This window comes from Mauremys mutica, chromosome 19 (genome assembly GCF_020497125.1).
Source record: "Mauremys mutica isolate MM-2020 ecotype Southern chromosome 19, ASM2049712v1, whole genome shotgun sequence".
Classification (NCBI taxonomy): Eukaryota; Metazoa; Chordata; order Testudines; family Geoemydidae; genus Mauremys; species Mauremys mutica.
In genome coordinates, this window is record NC_059090.1 from 8,357,684 (window position 1) to 8,383,738 (window position 26,055).

The 26,055-nt window shown below is 51.1% G+C and overlaps 1 protein-coding gene across 3 annotated transcripts in view; it reads right to left on the bottom strand.

The window, feature by feature from the left end:
* Positions 1-3,558: 3,558 nt before the first annotated feature.
* SH2B2 (SH2B adaptor protein 2) overlaps positions 3,559-26,055 on the bottom strand; it is a 69,425-nt gene continuing 46,928 nt past the window's right edge. For 2 of the 3 annotated variants that reach the window (XM_044994177.1, XM_044994175.1), the window contains exons 4-9: positions 20,858-20,949; positions 18,047-18,141; positions 16,183-16,368; positions 15,228-15,421; positions 9,789-9,960; positions 3,559-7,018 (exon numbers count right to left, since the gene is read on the bottom strand). In XM_044994177.1, the coding sequence (XP_044850112.1) occupies positions 6,705-7,018; positions 9,789-9,960; positions 15,228-15,421; positions 16,183-16,368; positions 18,047-18,141; positions 20,858-20,949 (1,053 nt within the window). In that variant the 3' untranslated portion in view covers positions 3,559-6,704. The remainder of the gene's footprint in view (positions 7,019-9,788; positions 9,961-15,227; positions 15,422-16,182; positions 16,369-18,046; positions 18,142-20,857; positions 20,950-26,055) is intronic. The other variant, XM_044994178.1, reaches the window with a different exon arrangement.

The window sequence follows — 26,055 nt, forward strand, 5'->3', positions numbered from 1 at the left end:
GTCCCCAGAGCCCTGCAAGACATGCCAGAGAGAGGGGGCCTCGGTTTGCATAGTAGGTCACATTCTGGCTGTGTTTTGTGGCTGCTTGCGATTGTGCACACCCGCTTTGCAGAGGCTCCCGGCTGGAATTCAGTGCATTTTGCACCAGCATGTCTGCCCGTGCTAAATTTCTACCTCGGTGACAACGTAAGCGAGCCCGTACTTCCTAGCACCTCCCTGTGTTGCTGCTTGCGCCATCTGTTTGTGTCACTTCAGTAATTAACTAGCGCTCCACACGACACCTCACAGGCTTTTGTGCACAGACAGTGATAGATGACGGTGGCTTGAGGGGAGCTGCCTCCAACAACATAAACAATCGATATGGGAAAGAAGGCATTGAGGTAGCTCCCTGCATGTGAGCCTGCACCATGCACACCCCCTTTCACAGACTTTGAAGGCACAAGGAGATTGTAAACCTGAGCGACATTTAGCCATTGCAACAGCTGGAAATTAAGAACCGGGAGTCAATGCAGAGCCCGGCTGGGACACAAGCTTCGTATGCAAGCCAAATTTCTTGTCAGCCAGCTGTGTGCTACAGAAATGGCATGACATTCACTCAGGCTGTGTGCATGCCAAAATTAGCTACTAAAGGTCAGGTGCAGTGGAAGAGGGGAATACACCTTTTTATATTTTACACCAAGATTGGCAGAAGCTGCAGAATCTGGATCCAGATCCCAGATGGCCTAAAGGTGCAAGGGATGTGCAGGGGGAGAGCTTTGGGTCCGCTCTGTACATTTAAGGACCGTTTATAAAATCTGGATCTACTATTGAACCTGCCCAAAAAAGACAGAGGACATGGAGCTGGCTTTCTGGTTCAGCCCCCCTCTATGTTTTACCTCCTTTGAGGCTGATCTAGAAATCACACTGGTTTATGCGTTGTGTTGGTCGTACAAAACTGATTTTTAAAAGAACGGTGTGAATTTAGTGCTGGCAGAGTTCCCGAACGGCTGACACCACCAGAGCTTGAAATCTGGACAGCCACAGTCCAGGCAAGAGCAAGATAACCTGCCGCCCAGCCGACTGCCCAGCATGGTGCTCAGACAGTCCTGTCTCCACGTCTCGTTCAGCCCTTGGGCCTTCTGCTAAGACAGCCAGAAAACAGGCCAGTTAGGATGGTGGTTCCTGTGATCTGGACACCTGTCCACTGGAAGCTGAACAGAAACCAGCTCATTTCCCACAAGCCATGGACTAGCCCTTGGTCCATTTCCAGTCACAAGGAGCCTGGAGATTAAAAGTGCTGTATACAGTATCATTACTAAGCCACTGACACCCAGCCAGTCCCTCTGCATCGCTTAATACCTAGATGCTCATCGGCTGGTCCGATGCCCTACGATGCCCTGTTTCTTCATCACTGCAGCCGCCACCTCTACAAAGCTGTAGTTCCAAGATAAACATTTCAATATTGGGAACTACTGCCTGGCTGTCAGGTCATGGTTCTGGGGCGCTAGTCCCTAATGAAGGAATGTCAACCGGGAGTGTCAAAATAGCTACAAACATGGACCTGGCTAGTTTGGTTGTGTAGACAGTCCAAACTATAGTTTCCCACCTGTAACAAGGTACAGCCACATAAAATCACAGCCACTTCGCTGGTCATCTAAAGGAGCCCATACGTGCAGTATATGGAAAGAGCAGTGTGCCCTCAAACCACACGGCCCTAGGAAACTGACCTGAGCCAACAGTGCAGTTGGTACTTGCTTGTTATTTTCAAGATACTCACTGGAGGCAAGACAATTGTCAGGGCTGTGCAAAAATAGCAAATATTCCTTTGTGAAATTTAAAAAATTGCCATATAATGACTCATAGGTTTGTGGTGGGGCCTTGATCCATTCCAAAATTGTGCTGACTGCAGCCTGGCAGGTTTTACATCAGAACAGGAAAACATTTGCCTGTTTGAACAGGGGAAAAAAAAAACCCCAACCCTGCTCTTGGTCTAAACAAATGTTTGCATTTCAAAATTCAGCATTTGGAGGCACTTTCTTGAAAACGGGAACATTCTTGAAACTGAACTTGTTATCGCCCTGACATGCTCCTGCATTTGGATGGGGAGGTGGGGCAGAAATGTCCATTTTTGACATTTGAGCGTTGCAATATCTAAGTGAATGAAATGCGAAAACCTTTGATCCTGAGGGTTCTCAGGTTCATTGTAAATCAGTCTCTGCCCTAATAATCACACACGCTACAGCAGTTCCAATTCCATCCAGCTGAGGGCAGCCGGACTCATACAAATAATCCAGTACACTACACTACAGCTGGCTTGTCTCTTACATTGTTTCTACTCTCAGATCTCTCTGTTCCTTACAAATGGACAGACCACAGACGTGTCCTTCTCTCAGCTTCCCAGGAATCCTGTAAGAGGAGGACAGAACATTATTTTCCAGCACAACCCACAATTCATTCGTCCCTGCTGCAAGAGGTTGCAGTTCACGAATAACTTACTAATACACAAGCGCACACAGTGTAATTGTCCCTGGTGCTTGCCTTAGGGATCAAGCAGTAGGAGGGGCCTAGAGCCAAGGATTCCATCCTGCTTATCCTATCACCTGACCTGGTTACAAGAAACCAGGTCCAGCAGCTTTCTACTGAAACTGTACCCAGGTGTCAGCCGGGCTTGTGCCGCTACCCTCATCATGCCGCCTAACTATGCTTGTGCCAGGGCATTCTGGGAAAATCCAGACAGTGCCTCAGCAGTGGAGAGAACTTCGGCTCCAGAGGATATAGGACCATGCTGAATTTACCAGTGACCCATGTGACACAGACAGCAACGGAGCAGGGGGCTGGCTGAGGTTAGCGGCTCACAATAAACCTACAAAAACAGGCTACAACTAGCAGGAAGCACCTCGGATCCATGGCACAGAAGCTTCACAACTGGCACAACTCCATGGACCACTTGGAAGTGCTTTGGTGCCCAACAGTGCTCCAGGCACCACTGTCTGAGGCCGCTGTCAGTGCTGCACGTGAAAGAGGAAGAAGAGTCTTGTGGTTAAGGCCCTAGGTGGGGAGCCACAAGACCTGGGGTAAATTCCCAGTTCTGTTTACTCCCTTTGTGACCTTGGGCACGTCACGATCGCTCTGTCCCTCAGCTTCCCCAGCTGTTAAACAGCCAACAGGTACTTCCTTCCCACCCTGTGTAGGCTGGACGCTCTTTGGGACAAGGACCATCTCTTGCTCGGTGTCTGTACAGCCCCTAGCATAATGCAGCCCATATCTCAGTTGGGACTGCATTACATGTCATAAACAACCTATTCACACACACAGGGCATGTGGTCCACGACTGGGCCTCCTACGTGCTCAGGGGGGCTGGAGCAATTTGTACAGTTGGGGTGCTGAGAGCCATTGAACCAAACTGTAAATCGTGTATATGATGGAAACCGTTTCGAGCCAGGAAGGCTGCCGCACCCGTAGTTACAGCACCTATATACACACTCTGATAACCGAATATGGCAGCCGGCACTCTGATAGCAAAGCCAGGGAAGCTCCTATAATCACGTTCAATGCAGTGTCTTGGTTCAAGTGGTTTTATTTCAAAACTGGAACTCAATTTTCCCATTGGTTTTACAAGTTGCTTAAATAAATTTAGTTATTCTACAGAACATTACACTTTTCCCTACTTCCCCCTATTTACAAATCAACATATTTGCTTGTAGATCATTTGCTACCCCCTTTCCCGCTTACCCCACCCCCAAGGTGGAATGGGAACAAGCAGCCAGCTGGCGGAGGTCTCCGAGGCAATGCTTTGCCGCCGTCCGACCGGCTCGCTGAGTCTTTCTGGAGGAGGAGAATGGCAGCAACCGTTCAATATCTGGACGCTCCCCATCAGTTCCTTGGGGGCGCAAACACAGCAGGTCTATTTCAAACTCGCTACCAAAGAAAACCCTGCCTTTCTCTGCAGCACAGGATGCCACCTGTGTGCGTATCGCACAGGCCCCTCTGTATGTGACCCCCCTAGGCTGGGCTGCTGCAGCATGCAAATAAACCCCCAAACTAAATCGAACCCCTCCCGCTGTCCCTTCCAGATCCTTTGAAAGCAGAAGTGGCTGTAAGCAGAGGGGGCTGGGCAGCCGAAGGCTTCACTCCCCCCATCCTGCTTCAGGGGCACAACACTTGAGCAGGTGGTGCAGCAGGCTGGCCCAGAAGCCCCATTCTTTGCCTTTGCAAGTGGGGGGCGGGGGAGGGGAAGGGCTGGGAGAGGTGGCCACAGGAGGGTGGTGGTGGGGGGGAGATGAGGGCACATTTTGCTGGCTCAGGAAAGAAGGCACCAAAAAAATGCCCAAAGAACCCTTGAGTAGGACTCAAGGCCTTGTCTACACACACAAGTTGTGCTGCTTTAATAAGACCTGCAGCGCAAACCCTCCCTAGCGTGGACTCTATCAGACTGGCAGATAGGTGCTTACACCATATAACTTGTTCCCATATGGAATAATATATAGTGTTAAAAGGCAGCTTTCATAATACCTAGCTCTTATATGGGGCTTTTCATCAGTAGATCTCAAAGCACTTTACAAAGGAGAGGTCAGTCTCATTATGCCAATTTTACAGATGGGGAAACTGAGGCACAGAGACAAGACACGACTTGCCCAAGGTCACCCAGCAGGCTAATAGAACTGGGAACAGAACCCAGGTCTGCTAAGTCCCAGTCCAGTGCTCAATCCATTGTGCCACACATGCACACGAGAGGTGCACTGGCGCAACAATTTCAGTTTAAATAAAAATACGCACACCAGGCCCCAGCCCACCAACCGACATAATTATATCAACATTAAATTGGTGTGTAGACCTGGCTTTAAGTGCTGGCTCTCTGCCCAGGGGGAGTTTCATCCAGCCATGAGTACACATTTTTTATTCTAAATTAAACCCAGAAGCATACCAACCAAACACTTCAGTTATTCTATCTATGAACACAGCAAGAAACAGCCCTCTCTTTTCTCCAGCTCGCTCTTCCTAGGCAGTTAAGTTTAATGGGCAATAGTTTCAAAAGTAGCCCCTGATTTTTCAGTGCCTTAATTTTGGGGAACCCAACCAAATTTTCACTGACTTCTAACAGAGTAGAGGGGGCCTGGCCCCCCTGAAAATGAGGTTCCCTGGGCATCTCCAGCTGGGGACCCAAACACTGGAGCAACCCCCCAAAAATATGTGACCACTTAAAAATCTGGGCCAATGTAATATTTTAAAAGTTCTGTCTCTAGGGGATGGAACTGGTTGAATTTGCCATGTTAGCCAAAAGGTGCATTTGCAATTGTGTTCCTCTTAGCAACGACAATGGAACATACAGGGGTTAGCCATGATTGGAATTCAACCAGGAACTTTCAGGTTGGTGTGTGTCAAAGAGAAAGAGCATGCACGTAAAAGACTGAGAGAGAGAGAATATGCATAAGACACACATGTGCATATATTACCAAGAAACCATTGACAAACTGGGGGAAGTTCAGAGAACATAAACACAAATGATCAGGGCCTGAGGAGATGGCTTTAGAAGGAAATACTAACAGAACTCCACAGATACAGACTGGATAAGAGGTGACGGAGGCAGGGGGATTTTATTCCACCCCTCAAGCAGCTGTAGGATTTTAAAAACCAAGAAGGAAAAGGAATCATTAGGGTGGATAAAGTGAAGAAAGGGAAAATATAGGCTGGCTATCAGGATAAACTGTCTGACAGTCAGATGCATTAGGCTGTGGAATAATCTCCCCACGGGTTTGGGACTCAAGTGGACAAACACCCCTAAATTTCCTGCAACGAACAATCTTGTAATAGCAATGGAGAGGGACCAGATAGTCTGACAGGTCTTTTCCATCCCTGACTGGTGTGTGTGTGGGCACATTCTCTGTACTAGCAACAAAACTACCTTGGCAAGATTTGTCATGTACAAGGTCACCTCAAAACGTTACTAGCCTGCAGTGTCTTGTTTGCAGAACTCAAGGTAATTATCCCTGAAGGGAAGTAACCGTTTGAGGCGACCTTGACTACGTTCCAACACTGGCAACGTCTCGTCCTTTCCATCAAGGAAACGCCAGGAGATGCTTTCATTGTTGCACAGCTAAGGGAAGAACGACATAAATCAAAGCCATGGATTCCTATTCCAGGAGAACCACTGCATGTTACTAGACCCGAGCGGGAAGTGAGTCCCGATCCAACAGCAGACAATGGAGAGACCGGCAGGCGAGTCTTCGTAGGAGTTAAGGGAACCGACCGCAAGCTGACAAGGGCAGAGAGCGGGTACTGCTGACCCTAGAACAGGTCTCTTAATGGCACTGGTGTCTTTGGCCTTGTGAGCTCACAGCACGAGCCAGATCTAGGGAGCTGTGAATGTGTTTGGTTGGGACGTACCCAATGTGGTTGCCGGGCTGGCAAGTCGCTCATCGTTCAAACCATTCTCCGAGCTGCCATGGGGAGACAGGACAGCCCAGGTCCATTGCTGGTGATGGATGGAGTTGGCACCAGTGAATCAGACACGGAGGTGAGGGGCACTCCAGAGAGCTGACAAGAGAGTGGGGACAGCCCAAGGCTTTGGGCCAGGGCGATATGTAAACATCCACTGGGGGAGGGGGGGGTGGTCGGAGATTGGAGCCAGGGCTCATCGGCAATGGCACGAGCATCCTCATGAACCACGGCTGCATCGGCAGGCAAGGACACCCCACACAGAGGGCTGGCCTCCACTCTGTGACCCCTCAGTAGAAAGAATACTGGTTCTCAACCGCCCTGGTCCTGTTGCGCGAGCCGTCGCTCTCGTGGTAGTCGTCCACGCTAACGCTGGGCGACTCCAGCAGGCGCTCGGTGCTGTTGCTGCGGCTCCGGGCGCTGAGGGTCCCCTCCATTCGGTGGTACAGAGGGTGGCCGGTGGAGGAGGAAGAGGCGACAGCCCCCTCCACGGGTGACGTGGGCTGGAAAGGGCCTGGCACAAAGCTGGAGAAGTAGTGTTGGGACAGGAGGTCACCCCTGCAGCTGGGCTGTTGGGAGGCAACAGCTGGAGCAGGGCTGGCATCTGCAAGGTGAAACACAAAAGAGTCACGTGCACGGCAAATGCAGGAGGGTGAATGTTTTACAAGCCGTCCGGTGCTGGACTGACAGCCGAGGAGAGAGGAGTTCTCCATCCCCAGGGCACATACCGCACAGAGACGCTTGCCCCGCACAGCCCTGCCAACATGCTTTGCACTCACACAGCACCTGTCATCAGAGGATCTCGTGTGCTTTGCACAGGTGAGTGTCATTAGCCCCAAGTTACAGGTGGGGAAACTGAGGCGCACATGGGGTAGGTGGAGGGGGTCTTGCCCAAGGTCACCCAGCAAGTCAGTGACCGTCAGGACTTCAGATCTGCTGCAGCTCTTCCAATTCCTAGACACTAGGTGGTGTGGTCTCCCCTGCCCTCAACCAGTTGAAATATGGAGCCAGGTCCCGGGAGTGGCCATGCTGCACGGGGCAGGAGGAAGGACAGCGTGGTAGTGGCACGGGCTGCTCTATTGACTAAGGAGCTAGCTCACTGCCTTTGCCCATCTCGCAGCGCTTTGCAGACTCCGGCTCGGCCTCACAGCGCCCAGGCCAGGCGAGATCACCCGCGACACGGCAGGCAAGTCACCACATAACGTCAGTGGGAGAGCTGAGAAAGACGTTAGGTCTCCCGAACCCCACTCCAGCCCTTTAACCGTGGCTCCTCGCTGCAGATCCCCCAGCGGTTCCGACTCCAGTGCTAGGAGCTACATCCTGTCCCTCCCAGCCTCCCACACTGACCCCTGGCAGGACACCGAATGAATCTGCTCTCAGTTCATTTGGGTCTTGGCCAATCTGGGGACAGCCACCCCGAGTCTTCTGTGTGAAGCCACGTAACCCCCATAGCTGCGCTCACCCCCTGCAGGCAATGTGCCCTTCCTTGCAGGCCTCCGAGGGCAAAGGGGTGTCTCCTGCCCTGCCAGGGGTGGTTCCTTCTCCCCAAGCGCAGTGGCACAGTCCCTCCGCTCTCATGGCGATGTCCTGGCCTGCCCCATACCCAGCTGGGACAGCACCGGGCTGCATAGGCCTCGCCTCGGAAGCCCTGTGAGTCGCTAGCACAGCTGAAACGCCTCCAAGGGGAGCACAAAAATCTACAGGGCCAAGAGGCGAGGGCAGAAAGTGCCAGCGCTGTAACTGCCCCTTCTACCTCCACCTGCACAAGCACTCGGCGAGTCTGCATGGGACGTGCGACCTATCACCCGCCCCCCTCCCCAGTCGACCCCGGATGGGGACCTGGAACAAGATCAGGCCCATCAGGTTTGCATCATCTGCTGTTACAGGCTGCGGGGAGGACAGCAGCTGGGGCAGGGACTCCTGGCAGCATGTCCCCATCGGCAGGATTGAGGGGCCTGAGGGGTGTGGGTGACAGCCCAGAGGCAAGGGGACTCTGCATGGATCTGGTGGCGCCCCAGAAAACCAGGCCGGTCTTGGGGGAAAACCAAGCTCCTTGGGGGACTGGGCCCCCTGCCACTTCCTATGCAGACGGAAGGAAGCCCGTCTCCCTGGGGACGAACTGGGAGACAGCCCTGAGCCCCACATGAAGGCTATGTAGGGGACCACTGACCTCTGTATCATGTTACGGCCCCCACTGCTCTCTGGGATTGCTCATTTGAGGAGTGGGTTTTAAATGCATCCACCCTATGCCAATTCGGAGGCAGCGCAGCCCCAAACGATCACATCCCCTCAGGACACGAGGTGCTCAAGGCTCTCGCCCTGTTCATCCCTTCAAGATCTGATCAGACTCACGGACACAGGTAATAAAATCCTTCCCACAAGGGCCCACCCAACTGCATCTCCAGTGACTTCACTCGCCCTGCCTCATCAAGTATGTGCAACAGGCCATTCAGCACATCCCTTATCACTGGAGCAGAAAATACACACGCCGGCCCCCAGCATGCTCTTCCTGCAGCTCATGGAGAGACATGAGGATGGATACACACACAGAGCTCTTTTAGATTTGCTATAGACGGAGGCAGCACCTCTAGTGGTTAGAGCAGAACACTGGGCATCTGTAAGGCCAGGTACATGGTTGTCAGTAGGGACTGAACCTAGGATCTCTGCATGCTAAAGCCCGCACCATTACTGCCTGAGCTAAAGGAGCTGGCTCTGCTAGCCAGGACTGTAGCAGGCTCAACCTCTATATATGGCCTGGCCACCACCAGAAGGGGCACATCCACATCCAGGATGCTGGGTTTCTATTCTAATCCCTCGCTGTATAACCCCGAGCATAATCTCACTGACCCTCAGTTTGTCTCTCTGTAAAATGGGATAATAGACGCAGACCCACTTTCATACCATGCTTTGAGATCCCTGGATGAGAGATACCAGACATCATGCTGTGAAAGTTCTCTCTGGAAATCCACCCCAGCCCATATCAAAGGGCGCCAGCCTGTAAAGCCGGCTTGGTCCTTCTAGCCAGGGAATCCTGGATGCGGTTCCTTCTGGAGCCAGACACCACCATTCCTGAGCTGGCCGCTGGTCAGAAGAACTCAAGGGCTAAGTGAAGTGCTCCTAGCCCCACTCCCCAGGGGGCAGCAGAGGGGCAACACCGTCGAATAAGCAGCACAGCTTTTGGGAAATGGTCCTGGAGGGGAAAACACGAGAGAACCTTTTCCTTTTGGATGTTTGCAGGAAACTTGGTGCAAACACGTTTCTCCTGGAGACGGCCCCGACCCCAAGTCCTAGGATCGCTCAGGCCCATCTCCAGCTCTCCTCACTCCTCTCCTGTGCAGGATCACGAGGGAGGCGGTGCTACCCGGGTGACCTACCAGAGAAGGGGCCCTGCGCCACGACGTAGCTTCGGAGAGTGATGTCAGCTGAGCCGCCGGACTCCAGGGGGATGGGGTGGGTGTGGAAGTGCCGCAACATATCGAAGATGGTCTGGAACCAGAGGTGCTGCACGTGGCACTGGCCGTTCTCGTTCAGGGACAGCCGCAGGTGCTGCAAGAGAGGAGCGCAGTGAAGCAGATGGGCCGGCCAAAGGGCAAGTCCACCACAGCCATGGCTACTGACCCAAGTGTTATTTTTGCCACAGACCGTGCACGTGGCTTGGTTCCTTCATGTGCCGGGTAGAACGTTTACAGCTCCCTCAATCCAAAGGCTACTGGTTATCTACAAACAACATTGTTTTTTCCACTTGGCTAGCAATTTGGCTCAAGCAGGAAGAGCTCACGTTTCAGAGCATGTCGCAGGAAACTGATTAGCTGCCAAGCAACAGCTGCTATGACCCATTCGGAAAGCGTCTGGTCAGGGAAGCGGGCCTGTCGGGTTACCAGCAGCATGAAACAGAAGTGTTCTTTGAGCAGAGGGCGAAAGAAAAAGCAAAGGACCTTTACACACACACAAAATAAATCTGGAATAGAGGCTGCACAAAGAGAACATACAGCAGAGAGCTTCTGCTCTGTGACCTTTCATTGACACGAGCACGGCTGCATGCAAGTTAAAGTGCAACTGAATTGCAGTGCAAGATATTTGTTGGGAAATCAAGGGCCATTTGCCTTAGTTACCACTTTCTGCAGTGGAGTGGCCCGTTAAAACGTTATCGTTTCACCCCTCCAGGGCAGAATTCCTTATAAACACTGCACGTTTAAATGGCCTTTCTGAGTTGCAAGTCCCACCAGTGAAGTGTGAGGTTCCTCTGCACAGCTCCTATCAAATTCAAGGATGTGTGTTTATTAATAAGCCCAGGAGATTTAAAAAGGACCCTATGTAGTGTGCCCCTTGGTGGAGAGGTGACAAGGCTTGGCTGCAATAAATAACAGGATTTTCTATAGGGGCTGCTGGATACGACAGATCCTTTGGTTCTCTCTGGCTCGCCTAGCTGCCAGACCACCTAACCCAGCCTGTGCTGCCCAGTGTCACCGTACAGGGTCTCCCCTCAGTCCTGGCCTGGCCAGTCATGGAAAGAACTGCTGACTACCCCCCACACCTCTCCCTTCCAAGTGTCTTGGCTCTGGTGAAAGATGCCAAATTAATAATGGTGCGAAACGAAGCCCAACGTTCATCCTCAGCAGCAGTGATGTGAGCTTCCTGGCTGGGCTCTCTGCTGATGGGTGTCAACCCAGAGCCTGGGAGGGCAGCTCAGGGGTGACGCGGCAGTTCTGTGGTAGGGCCCATTCAGTGCTCTGCGGTCGGCCCGCCAGCACGAATTGCAGGGAGCGCTTTTTGTGATGCGGACGCTCGTCCACACATAACTAGCCTGAGCCTGCAGCCCTGACTTCTGAACAGGCACGACTGCATGGGAACCAGTGACCTAGAAGCCAAGAGCTCCGCAGCCTGTTGAGTCATCTCGGCCCCTCAGGCCGGCAACCGTTAGGTAGAACATAACCACACACCAGAGCGCACCTTAAAAAGGGGATGTCTGGCTCTTTCTTAGCAGTCTGGAAAGCTGCTTTACATCCCCTTCTACCGGAGCTAGGAGAGAGACATGCACCACCCCTGGATCTCACTGGAGCTAGTGCTTCCTCTGAAGCCAGTGCAAACTCTCTCTGGTGTCAGTGAGAGCAGACTGGAAAAATCAGACACAAGCTGCAAATCCTCAAATTATCTGGCAGACAAGGGTGCCTCCTACTCCCAAAGTTATGTTCTCGGCTGCATCCTTCCTCCTCACCTTCCCAGCACGAGGAGTCCCATTAGCGACAACGGGACAGATGACCGTACTAACCACGGTAACGCAAGCAGGATTTGGCACACAGACTAAAACTGTATCCAGCAGCCTCTCTGTTGTACCGTAAGTCAGGAAGCTGGTTCAGCAATCTCATATGAAAAGAGCTGTTCCCCAGGCTCGGAAGTCCATTAACGTGACTGTTTATCAGGCTGGCACTGAAGGTTTGAATTTGACGGGGCTCTGGATTCTTCTCCCCTTATGTTAATATCTTTAAAACCAGGCCTGTTTTTCAAGCTTCAGAAGTTGCATCAATGTATTTTGGGAATGGAGTGGTGGGGCAGGCAGGGGATGAATTTGGAATATGCAAAGATAAACAGAGGCCCTTAATCTAGGGTGTGGGCTGAGCAGTCTCGGGGGAGGAGCCCCCAGAGGAGTCAAGCCTGGAGAGAAGGTTGGAGCTCAGCTTTGTTATGCTGCATTTGATTTCTTTGTTAATAAAGCCAAGCCGCAGGAAAGGGGCTAGTTAGCAAGTCGATATGCCGTGTGACTGTTGATTTAGATCAGGTTAGGCAAGGAACTGGCACCCAAATCCTAATTCAGCAACAGGACACACGGCATGTACAGATTTGGAGCAAACAATTATGTTCTAAAAATAAAACAAAATATGTAACAAGAGCTTCCTCTCTTGGGGCCTGAGAGGTGCTAAGCACCCACAATGTTCCCTGAAACCAGTTGGAGTAGAGAGCGCTCAGCATCGCTCAGGATCAGGCCTGTCATGACTTGCCAAGGCTAACACCTGCCAGGGGGACATCCCCTTCGGCCCTGCAGAGGTGAGAGCGCTCAGAGCTCCCTCAGCCCTAACCCAGGTCAGGAATGTCTCCCTTTCCCCGTCACCCCAACCCAGGGCTTAGCAGGGTGTCTGCTGGACCAAGCACACCTCTGCCATGTCTAATAAGAGAGAGGATTTGCATTCAACTCTGCCACTGAATCCTGACAGGTTTCTACTTTACTGAACCTCCTCAGACGTCATCCACAGCACCACTCAGGCGAGGGCATTTCGCTTTCACGCATCAGGCCAGGAAACTGTGCAGCCAGCACCAAAGGGCTAATAGATCTCTCCATGGGAGATTAACTAGTGGCGTCACCAAGGGGAGAACTGATGCTTCTTCGCTAGAACCTGGACACTTGCGAGAGTTATTGCTACCGAGCCACTCAGGCTGTCCCAGCATTTAGGGCCATCGATGCCAAGCAGAAACAGAAGAATAAAAGCGAGGCTTTTAATTCAGTGATCTCAAAGCACCTTAGAAAGGGAGCCAAATATCAGCCTAGTTTTGCAGAGGAGCTGGGAATGGAGCTTGAGTAAGCTGCCCATGGTCACTCAGTGAGTCAGTGGCAGAGTAGGGAATAGGCTGCAGATTTCCAGAGTTGTCCCCTGAGCTAAGTACTAAGTCCAAGTTGTTCTAGTGGGATCTCTTCTCCTGCTGGACAATTAAGCAGTGTCAGCCTTTCACTGGCTTGCAGGCTAGTGGCACCATCTCGCTGCTGACCCACAGCTGGTATCATGGAGTTAGGGCAGCCACGTTACGGAGGGACAGACTGCAATGGGTGCTGACAGTCGCATAGTCCGTCTTAATCCGGGGCACGTGAGTCAGACACCGCATAAAAAAGGGTCTGCGTTAGACGCACACAAAAAACCAGCCAGCAAGAACAAACGGGCTTTATATTTTCTTTTTTTTAAAAAAAAAGCAGGCCTTGCTCTGATCTTCCTATTGTGCCGTCCCTGGCAGGCTGGCACTGGGATAAGGCGCTGCCAGCATTGTTTCTTTTAAAGCCTTCCTGCCTTAGCAGAGCAGCAAGCGCTGTCAAATCTGCAAGATGCATTTCAATGGCTCAGCCTTTCCACTCCCCCAGCTCCATGTTTGGAGCAGCCAGCCAGACCCCTAGATGGCGGCTGCATTTCTCTTGGGGGGAGGGGGGTGGTTAACGCTCGCTTGGGAGCCGAGCCCGGAGACTAAAGTGCAACTGCGTGGGCTATTGGCAAAGCGGGTGGTTTGGGGTCCCCTTGGGCATTTTACTCTCTATTCATTAGAGCTGGTCTGGCAGGGCCCCCTCTGGCAGCATCTTGAGCCAACAGGAAGCTTTCGCTTCCTCCTACACTCTAATCCTCCAGGGCTGCTCTCAGTTCTCTCCCCGCACCGAGCGGCTCATTCACTCTCCTCTAGCTTCCCACTGGCTCCCTGGGCTGCTCCAGGTGGCTAACATCCAGCTTCCTTTAGAGCCCCTGCAGGCTTCCTTCACAAGGGGTTTGGTAGCCCCAGTGTCCTGGCTACATTCCAGTTCTGGTAACCACCTGACAATCCCTTCCTCACTTTCAACTGGATCCAGGACCCTCATATTGCTCCCTGGGGACGTCTTCAGTGCAGCTAGAGGGAGACATACGCACACTAGCTTTGATCAGGGTGTGTAGCCGGAGCAGCGCAGGCGGCAGGAGGGGCTAGCCACCCTGAGAACTATCCCGTCCGAGACCTAGGCCCATACTCAGGCCATTGCCCATACCACCACCCTTCAGCTACGTTGCTATTTTTAGCATGCTAGCTCAAACGAAGCTAGCACATGTATATCGACTCGATGTATCTTCCATACTGACCAGTAGCTCAGTATTTCTATGCCCTGTTAAAAGGGGTCAGCGTTCCACCCCAGAGATAGCTGCATTTCAGTGATGGTGAGCTAATCCCTGTTCATTACATAGGTCTCCATCTTGCCTTCACATGCAATGGTATCACTTCCACTGAAATCAATGGGAGCTTTGCCTAGAGAATCTGGGGGCAAAACTGATCTGTAGTGTTGTAGACAGGGAACTGGACTGGGACTCATGACACCTGGGTTCTATTCCTAACTCTGCCATTGGCCTGCTGGGGGACCTCAGGCAAGTCATGGCCCTCCCCGTGCCTCAGTTTCCCCATCTGTAAAAGGGGATAATGATACTGACAGCCTCTGTAAAGTGCTTTCAGCTCTAACAATGAAGAGAGTGAGGTAGTAGTAGTTTGTAGAGTGCTTCCAATTCTGGTAACCACCTGACCATCCAGACCTCTGGATAAAAGGCCACACATAAACGTTAGCTCTTTTCATTCTCCCTTATGCAGCACAGAACTAAAGACACAGAGAACCACTGGGAGACAGGATTTCTCTCCCCTTCCTGTCCTAATCTGTTATACAGCATGGCCCTGTGTTTTAAACAGCTGCTACGGTCCGTTGCAGAGGTGGCCACATTTCCGCCCCAGATGGAATGGATCCTTGTGTATCATTCTGGGATGAAAGGCACTTTCAAGGGTCAGAGGATTATTCGTGTTGGGGATCTCAGTAATCCCAAAAAAGCCCAGTCAATAACGACACTTCCGAGCATCTTTTTAGAAGTCAGCAGAGCCATCCCGGTTCTGAGCCCCACTGTAATCACCCCCTGTCCTGCTCCCTGCACGCTACATGTCGAAGTGACACTGAGAGGTGGCAAGACAAAGTAGGGATAGCACCAGAGAACAGTGGGTGAGTGCTGCTAGGGCAGTTCTAAAACCAATGAAATAATCAGCATCACAATGGCACTTGCCTTTGCTTTCCCCTGGAAGTTAAAAGTCAGCACGTATTCGCCTGGCCGAGTTTCACTCTGCCGAATGACAAATAGACCATGACTCCTGGCCCCGCCAAAGAGCACCAGCTGGGCAGCTTTGATCCGCGACAGTGTCCCATGGAACCAAGGGAAATCTGAGAGGTTGATCTCTGCTTCTGTCTCGCTTTCCTCCCCTGTACAGTTGGAAAGGGGTAAAAGAAAGGCCGTTTAGAGAGGGAAATGTTTGTCTTTCGAAAGGAACGGCAACAACAGTGAATAGACTGCAGGGCTCTGGCAGAGGACGTTCTAGCTATTCCAGCAGGACTGGGACGTCATGTGGGAAGATAACGTCCGAGCAGGCTGGCTACTGAGTGCTAGGGTGACCAGACAGCAAGTGTGAAAAATCAGGACAGGGTGTGGGGGGTAATAGGACCCTATACAAGAAAAAGACCCAAAAATCATGACTGTCACTATAAAATCAGGACAGCTGGTCACCCTATTGGGTGCTCCACTAAATTCCACTGAAAGAGCAGCCAGGCAGGGCAGAAAGAGGGTTTCTATATTAAACTAATAATGGGCTCTTCTGGCTGGGAGCAGCAGGGCAAGGTTAGAACTGAGTGCACTCATCCCTCCCTGCCTGCACGTACAACTTCCCCATCACCGCCTCCCCACCAGCTTTATTGCTGGGTCCACACCTTCCCCCTTTTCCATCAGGCACACCCACCCTATGTACACACCTGTCCCCATGAACACCCCTTTCTTTAATCTCCCACCTCCACCCTTCGCTCTAATCAGAATGCAGTAGTTCTGCTCAGGGCTTGCTCAAGAGACCCACGTTGCATTGCAATGGGATTTTTCCCTTTTCTTCTATTAATTGTGTCACATGCAGCAAATCAGCTGGAAGGTAGCCAATGTGGCTACCTCCCACTTGCCCCGCCCAGAGCCTTGCAGGTACCTGCTAAATGACTGCTGGTGGCTGGCGACTCCAGGGTCTGCAGGAAGTTTTCCAGTGGTACATGGGCCAGGTGTTCCCCTGAGGAGTCCCTGGCCCTGCCATGCGGGGCTGAGATGACAGTGGAAGCGATTGGGGTGATGGTGTGGGTGGCAAGCACAGAACATCTGTCTGGAGTCCTGTGCACACCTGAAAGGAATGCAGGCTTTAATGGCTTAAAGTTCAGCGTTTCTCTGCAAATCAACCCACAAGCACCTGTCACGGACCCACCAGACTGGTGCTACGCCCTCAACTTTGGAGCAGTTTCTTGGAGGAACCCTTCAGTAAGTCAGACCCCCAAGGGCTCTCGCTCCTCCTTCAGGGCAGGCCACACAGCCTCCCGAGACTGAACCTTGGAGGCTCCAACACTCCTGCTTCACGCTGCGAGCTCTGCTCAGCGAGTCCAACTGAGATCGACACCTGGGAGAGACATGTCCACCCACCAGGGATTAATGCACCTCACCACGTACTGACAGGGACACTCAGGCAGTATTGTCAAAACAGGTGGGTTTATTAGTCACCCACAATGGAAGAAGTCCCTAGGTTAGAGTAGAGGAATGAGGGTTAAAGCTCAGCCTAGTCCGGCTAGCTCAGAGCCCCAGCCAAGCTGCAGTGAAATTCCATTTTCCGGCACGGTCTCTCTCAGTCTGCCTTCCTTAGCCGGGTCCCAGGTGAGTGAGCTCCCAGCTTCCTCCAGAAGCCAACACTGTATCCCCCCACCTCACACCTTCCAGCCCTTTGTTCGCATGCCGGGGTCTTTGTTCAGCGTCCCTGCTGAGAGGTGGGGGAACTTTGGGTCACTGCTTACTGGGGTCAATGTCTGGTTGACTGGGTTTTCCGTTGATACAGGTCTGAATTTTCTATTGCTACAGTGTCAGCTTTGGATAGTCCTTTTTAGAGACACATTCAGGCTCAGGCAGCTAGGCAACACCCCCTCCCCCCCAGGTCTCTTAGCCTGCCCCCAGAGACAACCTAATCCTTCCCCTGCCCACTGGATAGCCATGCAAAATATAGGGGAAACTGAGGCAAAGGATTCATAACAAATATTATAGAGAACCCCCATGTTGTCAGCACCACATTCAATAACAACAGACTTGGTGTATTGTCCCCTATGCAGTCTGCGACTCTGCTCCTATTAGAGAGAAAGGTAGACAGTTGGCTGGTTTAGTTTGTGGGGTTAGTTAGTGCCAGACTGGTCATCCTAAAGACTGCAGACAAGCAGAGCCACTTTAACCCTTCCCTACATGACCCTGCCACTATGCTACTCCCCTGCCCTGGAAGGACAACCTCGAGAAGTAAGAGAGGATAGTTCAGTCTCAGACAGACCATTCACTGTGTGGCTGCTCTGCTGTGACTAGTGACAATGGTGCCATGATGCCTCAGTAGGAGCTGGATGGAGACCCAAACTCTTCTCACACTCAGCAGAGCACAGAGAGCAATGAGGTTTTGGTCAACAGAGATGGGGAGGATTTGAAACAGAAGCCAGAGTCTCCATGTGCTGGTCTCAGTCCCCTGTGCCATCCATTTCTTTAGGGATAGGTTGCTGGGGTCAGGCTAGGATCAGCTGCTGGCTACAGGGCACATGAAAGCAGGGTATTTTAATAGAGTCAGAAGGGCCAGATACCGGGCCTGCATCCCTGGCCTGTCAGTTCAGGGTGGCTGCACCATGAACGAGAACAGATCCCGAAGGAGAGCAGAGTTGCTCCCACATTTTATAATCTTTTCTTTTGTTGTCAGTTGCGTTCTCGCCTTGAAACCCAACCCAACACCACAAGATGCCCAACATCTGAACCCAACATTTCTGGTGATTTTCTCCGGGGGTCCTTACCATCGGCCACAAATTCACAGCTGCAGGAGGGTACCCTGCCTGGCAGGCAGGCTCCCTGCGCACAGGAGGAAAGTTCAATATCATCTCCGCTGTCCCTGCGAGGAAAAAGCAGAGCAGATGGTCACGTGCAGGCTGTCACTCTCTGCAGGCACACGCCTCACCGGGGACGGGGTGGGCAGGGAAGAATTTCCACTCTCAGGTAGGAACCATGGTTCATTTGACTGATGTTATAATTCTGGGTAAATTCTAGCGCCCTGCACTCAGTTGGGTGCTCCGGATCACATTTCTAGTGTCTGTGCCATGAAACAATAGGCTGCAGCTCTGCCAGACGGCTGCTGTGCCTTGCTTGCCAGTCCCTGGGATGCAGGCCAAGCTCCCATGCTGGCCAGTAATGGCGGTGATTCGGAGGCCATTTGGGTTGGAAGCGGAGTTCAAAGACAGCATCTGGGACCGAATGGATGGGGGCAGGTAGGGGAAGCACAGCAGGCGGGAGAGATGGAGGCAGGCCAACCCCAGAGGTGGAGGACACCCATCTGGAGATGGAGGAGCCGATGTTTAACAGCGGGGGGTGGAGGAGCGGGAGCAAGATAGGCCTGGTGGACCTGGAGACAAGGTCTCTTGGGGGGACAGCAACAGCCAGTCCACCAGCAGGAACGTCTGACCAAATGACCCCCTATGGGAGCAACGCGTGTGCACATCCCTGACCATTGGCTGACTCCCCCTGTCAGTCACAGCTGTGCCCGCCCCTTTAGCCTGATGCCACCGTCCTGCAAAAAGCCATGCTCTCTTGAAATCCTATTTTTAGCCTGGACGCTCCCGATTGCCCCATTGTGGTGAGATGCGCACACCCGTCTCCGTTACTCTCAGAGCAACAGCCTCTAGCTGAACCAGGAGGACACGTGCTAGCAGGCAGCTCAGGAAGCGGTTTGTGTTAGCGGTAATTGTTTGGGAGGGAGCTGCTGAATTATTCAGTAACCAGCGAATGAATCAGCAATCGGAGTCATTCAACTGCAACCCTTTAAAAAAAAAAAACCCTCTGCAGAAAATGTGTTGACAGGGCATTGACGAGGTTTCCGATTCAAACCTTTGGCAAAAGGATCAAGCACAGCACACACAAGATGAATGAAAATTCACTCTTGGTGCTCACCGGGCGTGCCCGTGTGTTAAATATCCCAGAGCGCTCTACAAACACGGGCCTGATGCTGCAAATACTTATGCCCGTGCTTAGCTTCGAGCCCACGAAGGGTCCCTTGCATGGCTGCAGGGCTGCTCACGTGCTGGAAGTTAAGCACATGCATGCCCGTTTGCTGGATTGGGGCCCTTACTCCTGCGAGGAAGGCAAAGGATTTGCTCCCCATATTGCAAATGGAGAGAGAACTGCGTAGAGATGTCACGCCACTTGCTCAGAGTCACAGAGCATGGCAATGGTGGCAGAGCCAGGAGTCCTGGCTCCCATCCACTGCCTTAGCCCCTGGATAACTCTCTTTACAAGCTGCAGGGCAGTGAACAAAGTGCATTAACGTGGTCCTCTAGACTCCAGAAAGCCCTTTGACACCTAAACCCGTGACCGTTCTGTGGGCTGGGCGCTCTCAGCTGAGGGCTCCCGGATGCTCTCTCTAGCGAAGCAGAACATGTATAATGTGCTCCCAAGTCAGGGATACAATAAAAACCAACAGACCCCCCCCTTTCCCAGTTCCCCCTTTCACATCTGAGCCACCAGGGGAGTCCCCCTCCACCGTGAACAGCTTAGTATTTCAGACATGTTTGGAATTAGGATGGAGCCTTATGCTGCAGAAAGGCAGCTAAAGCCAAAGCAAATAAGTCTATTTGCTACTGTGAGATGTTTATTAAGGTATTTTAACCTTTTCCATGATGTCTCAAGGAGTCAAGCCCTTCCCCCCCTCAAACCCTCAGTGAGACTGAGACAATCTTCTACAGCGTCTTGCAACCTAAGAGATACCACACCAAGTTGGTAGCAGGCTGCACACACAGGAATCACTGCCTATCAGTGAAACCCGCAGCAGCTGTCTAAACCGTAGCACTGCACAACAGCGTTGGAGAGGATGTGAAGACAAACATATCCAATTGTAACTGCAGGCAGAACCAGACTCTAACCCACTGGTTAGCGTGTGCGAGACATCCGGGATTCCAGTCACAAATAATCCCCCACTTATACGATGTCCCCTATATTAGCTGACACACTGGGGATTTAAACTAGGAACTCCAGAGCTACAAACATGAGCTGGTTTAGCTAGGGAGACAAGCCTCTATAGCTGCTGGCTGTAACAGGCTCAGAGCGGGAGGGGCCTTGTTTCGTCACAGAAATGACTGCTGGTTAGTACCAGTGTTTCTCGTCCAGTCAGCTGGATCTGAAAGCTGTTCCCAGGCTGCCGGGGCAGCAGATTGGTGGGTCACTCAATGACTAAAGCTAGCCAACCTTTTCTGAACAAATTCTGTTGTTGAAAAAAATGGGCTTAAAAAAAAAAGGCATTTTGGGGTGAAAAAAATCGTTGACTTTTTTCATTTTTCTTTCTATCTGAGCACCTCACATTCTCTGTAATGGATTTGTCCTCACAACACGCCTGTGAGGTGAAGCAGTGTTGTCATCCCCATGTTACAAATGGGGAACAAAGGCAGCAAGAGACTAAAGGACTTTCCCCAGGGTCACACAGAATGTTTGTGGCAGAGCAGGGACTGACTCCAGATCTCTTGGGCCCAGGCAGTGCTCTAACCACTGGATAATCCTTCCTCTGCTGAGATGGAGAGGTGCTTTTTGAAACAGAGAGGGCAGCTTCCTCAAGTAAGCCTTACCCAGGGTCTATGCAGTCCTGGATATCCGCCACCCAGGAGTGTTTCTGGAGGGAGTCAATGGTTTCCAGGATATACTCAGCACCATTCTCCACCTAGATGGGGAGAAAAGGGAGGGGGGGTGGTGAAAGACACAGTCAACTTACAATTCCTTTACCTGTTTGAAATAGACTCTTCCTCACTTTGTCACCCACCCCAGAGATGTGAAAGGAGAGGAAAAATAAACTGCATAGCCTGATCAGACTGGACTGTGGAGTTAAGTAAATGCTCGTATCACACCTTCACCCACCACTGTCATGCAGCCACCTCTCTGGCACATGGGCAGCTGTTAAATACCTCACAGCACATCAGTTCAAAATGGGAAGTGAAGGGGCATATCCTGTCCAATAGAAATTATGATGTGGGATGGAAGGGGAAATTTTCAGGCGTCTGACTGTAACTACCTACATTGGAATTAGACAGAACTCTGGGGCTAACATCCCTACTTCTGGGAAATGTGCCATGGGGTTTTTAATGGACATGACTTCAGTGTAAAGGCTCATCTGAAAAAGACAACCTAAGCCCAGCACCACAGTACCCCCAAACTCCATGCTGGAACATTAGCTCAACACTGACTCAGAGGAAAGAGCCCACTTACTGATCAACCAGCCTCACTTCCTGTAGTACCCCAGGCTTTCTTTGAAGGTCTCCCTCCCTCCCACATACTAACCAGGCCCGACTCTGTTTGGTTCAACACATCGGATGCCACAGCCAGAGGAAGTATGGCCAACCCCAAGTGTTCCAAAATCACAAGTCAGCTCTCCATCCTCCCAAGAAAAAAAATGCAAGATTATCTTAAAAATAATTAGATTTTTTAAAAAATGTAATATATTTTAATGTCTTGTTATTTGCTTCTGGTTCCCAAGTTTTTGTCTGCAACCATGTGGGCTAAAAACATACTTGAAAAAATAGCAAGCTGACAGTCTCGTATAATCACATGACTCCAGGAGCTGGGGCTTCAAGTAAAAATACCAACAACCAAAAGAAGTGACACAGTTGCAGAAGCTAGGGCTGGAAGGGGCATCATAAGTCACCAAGTAGAAACTCCTGCATCTCTGGCAGACTTTGCCCCATTCCACCCCGCCAAGCATGTTATATGATCTGCTAACTGGACGAAGGCAGGCCTGGCTCAGTCAAGGCACCACATAGCTGGCCAGGATGACCTTCTATCAAATGAGCCTAATCGCATAGAGCTGAATCATTGCACCCAAAATAAACAAGCTGTAGGAGGAGCTGCTAAAGCTCTGCTCAGGATCCCCAGTGAGAGCCGGACAGCAGCGGGGGACATGAATCTGTCCTCCTGCCAAGAACCAGACGAGCAAGCGCTGTGAATTAGCAATGCCACCCCCGGCAGATATGCCTAGGGTGAGCAGGTGATTATTCCATTCCTGTGATTTACCTCACAGTAAGTGAAACTGACACTTACACTTTATAAGAAACACCACAAAATATGCCTGGAAGATTTGGGGATTCTTAAATAGTTTGAACAAAAGGAAAGGAAAGGAAACAAAACACAGTGTTTAGATATCTTGCAAGGCACTATTTTTCTGCACAGTGAAAAGAAATGTAAGCATACAAAAAGGAGCAATCAGTTAAAGGGTGTATCAATACATTTTGGCCGAAAGGAGAGACAAAGTGCAAGGCCAATTTACAAGGGAGGTCCTCTGAAATAGAGGGGAAGGTTTTCCATTCACAACTATGTGCATTTCCTCTTCCCTCCATCATAAACCCACCGCTGCATACAGCTGACACAATTACTCCATACATCAAACGCATGTGGGAAATTGAGAGCGGATGCCTGCTGCTTTGGCTCAAAAACTACAGACCTCCTCTACCTGAGGAGAGCGCCAATAGCCAGCGGAGATAATAGGTCCCCTGTTTTTGCTGGGTGTCCAGCCCCTACATCAGTCACTTCCACACTTCTTCAAGGGTGCTGGAAAAATTTGTAGAGTGGCGGTGCTGAGAGCCATTGAACCAAACTGTAAACCCTGCATATAATGGAAACCTCTTCAAGACAGGGGGTGTGGAAGCACCCCCAGCACCCATAGTTCTGGCATCTATGCACCTCTTCCCAAAAGACGTCGTTGCAGTGCACCGTCTGAGTCCACCTGAATTCACCACACGCTTTCCCCACACTCACTAATTCTTTAGGCAGAAGAGGATTGTGGGAAGATAGCAGCGTGTAAAGGGGGAGAAGGTTCTGGCTCTGGGTCAACGCCACGCCAATTCCTGAAAAGTCAGCAGACCTTTTAAACACTTCCCTCCCCTGAGGAGACAGAGAGCAGGATCTCAACAAACAATTATGGGCTTTGAAACTAACAGACCAAATAAACCCCTAGGGGAAACAGGGACTGAAGCAAAGGGGAGAGCCGTTATTGTCAGGGAATTATTGGGAAAATTTAGGAGAGAAAAGAAGGCACATTAATCCAGCTGCTATCCCAGGACATGATTCCACTTCACCCATCACATGCCTTGCTCACTCTGGAAAGAGAAAGTGTGAGGAACACCCCCCCTCTCCCCCACAGCAGAACACCAAATACGTAGTTTTGTGCTTCACAAAGTCCCTTTGTCCTCATTGAAAAGGAGTGCGGGTGAAGTTTGCATAAGTTTGACTTGTCAAGGAACCGTCATCCAAGGGAAAGAACCATTTCCATGGCAACCTCTGTGTGCCACAGGGCATCTAGTCAATTCAAAGCGCTTTCTTAAAGGCCTGGTAGGCAGTGGGAAGTGATTGAAGGGCCAGGCTTTTCATCAAACTATGGTAAATACAAAGCGATACCCTACTACAGGCAGTTTTCCCCTTGACGTTTATGATTGAGAGAGCTTTAAACAGGCTCATCCACACAGGCAAACTGGCCTCTGAACTCTTCCTTTGAAAATATGCTTTAGGCAAACAATGGGGAAGAGGAGTGATTTGAAGAGCAATGGGATGGGGAGCGGTTGTTCTTGGCTTTCATAGTGGAAGTGATGAGAACATCAGGTGTCTAATAAACTCACATGCAAGCACAAGGCTAGTGGAAGTCAGAGGAGGCCAGCACTGGACCATAAGTTAATGTTCCTTTCTCCTGTCAGGCTGTTCAAATATCACGTTAGCTCAGTATGATTTGCTACAAGGAAGGCAAGATCTAGGGTAAAATTCTGCATGCAAACAGTATTTTCATCAGTATTCTACATTAAGTGTATATAATGGAAATCACTTCAAGCCAGCACCCCTAGTTCGGCACCTCTGCACCTCTTCCCAAAAGACGTCTTTGCACATGTGCATCATCTGGGTCCAGCTAAATTCACCACACGCCTTCTCCACACTCGCTAATTCTTTAGACAAAAGAGGTTTGTGGGAAGACAGCAGAATGTAAAGTGGGGGAAGGTTCTGGCTCTTGAACTTTCCAGGGAGTTATTTCGTGGTCAGCGGCATGCCAATATTTTCTACATTAAGTGCAAAACTCAACTCAGCCTTAAAACTATGGAGCTGCAACTGGCACTTCCCTAATAAATGAAATGCAACAGCCATGAGGTCACCAAGCTGGTCCTGATGTCAGACAAGGGGCTAGGATTGGGGCCCGCGCTGCGCATGTGCTTGGACTCTCTCCTAATACCCCAGTTTCTCGTTTCTGTAGCTCTGATGGAAATACATTGAAGACAGCAGCCAGGAAATACGGGTTAGGGTGGATGTTGATTCAGAGATGAGCACCCCCTACTGAGTCCCCTCCAGTGCTTGCTGCAGCATAGTGCCTCCTGGCATCCCACTGGGAGCTTAGGTTGGGTTCTGGCTCAGTCAATGCCAACAGGAATAAGACATTGCATTGCTCTAGCTTCTCATGCCCCTGATCCTCAACTGCTTTGCCAGGAGAGGGAGCATTAGTGTCCTCCTTTTAAACGACAAAGGCACAAGGAAAGGAAACAACTTGTCTCAGGTTATACCATACACCCAGGGCAGAGAAGTGAGCAGAACACAGTCTCCAGCCTCAACCCACTGGACCAAAGCTGCACCAGCTTGTGGGTTTGAACTGGGATCAAAAACAAAGGGACCAAGATATCCTGAGAGCGCCTGATCTTGTGACCGCCCTCTTCCAATTCTGGGGACATGTGTCGTTTGGAGAGCTCAGACAGGCAGCTGGATATCTGGATGCTCACAAACACGCAGTGCTTGCCCAGCCCTGGAACGGATGCTGGTGCACTGACAGCATAAGGCTAATTTCACTCACGTATGCATGCTAACCTCCTGGCTGTAGCCGTAAGCGTTTCTGATCAGGCTCAATGGGGAGCGATAGTCCATTAACACAAACATCCCGTAGAGAGCAGCTGATGTGAAGTGGCAGCCGCATTAGTCGGAGCAAAGCACTCTCTCTTTTAAAAAAAATGTAATTTTAACTCAGCATTCATTGCGTGCTTTCACATGGCAGCGCAGGATGAGCGAGTTCATGCACCGAGCCAGATTCTAGGAGCTCTGTGTTTTGGGGGCAGGAGAGGGAGGGGAGAACCTGGATGGTGGGGAATGAAACTCAGCAGCAAAAAGGCAGAGCTCAGCTCCAGCTGGGGGAGCCGCCTCCCAGCTCAGCAGGCAGAACAGACATTTTCCACCCCTTCTGCTTAGACCCAGTGGGATGAAATCCCCATTTGTAGGGAGAGTTTGTTAGCAGCAGCTGCCACCAGCATGCTCTACAGGATAGCAAGCTAATTAATTGTATTTTATGGAAAACTCTTCTCTGGAGTCTCTATAGCGAGCGAGCGAGTGAGAGACAGACTTTTACTATCTGCTCCCTTCCAGACTCCCGTCTGCTGTGTGATTCCTCATCCCTAGGGACTGTACAGCTTCCAATGCCAGTGAGGCTCCCACAGAGCAAACAGCATCTGCCAGGCCCTTATTGATAAAACCATCACTACACTCTAGTGGCCTAGAACAGCAGTATTTACATACCAGAGAGCAGCTCCCCAAGAGAGGAAGCATGACTGTCTCGGAGTGTGGACAAATCCCCCTTTGCCAGTCAAACAGGGCTGTCTACCTAACAAATCCTTTTTTAAAAAGGGGAGAGCCTCTTCTGTAATCTCTCTATATGGAGAGGTGCCCAGAAGGCAACCAAAGACCAAATGCAGCCCCTAAGCGGGAGAGGACAAAGCAGATAGTCTTTTAGTGTTTGTCTAGAGGCCCCATTGTTCCAGGC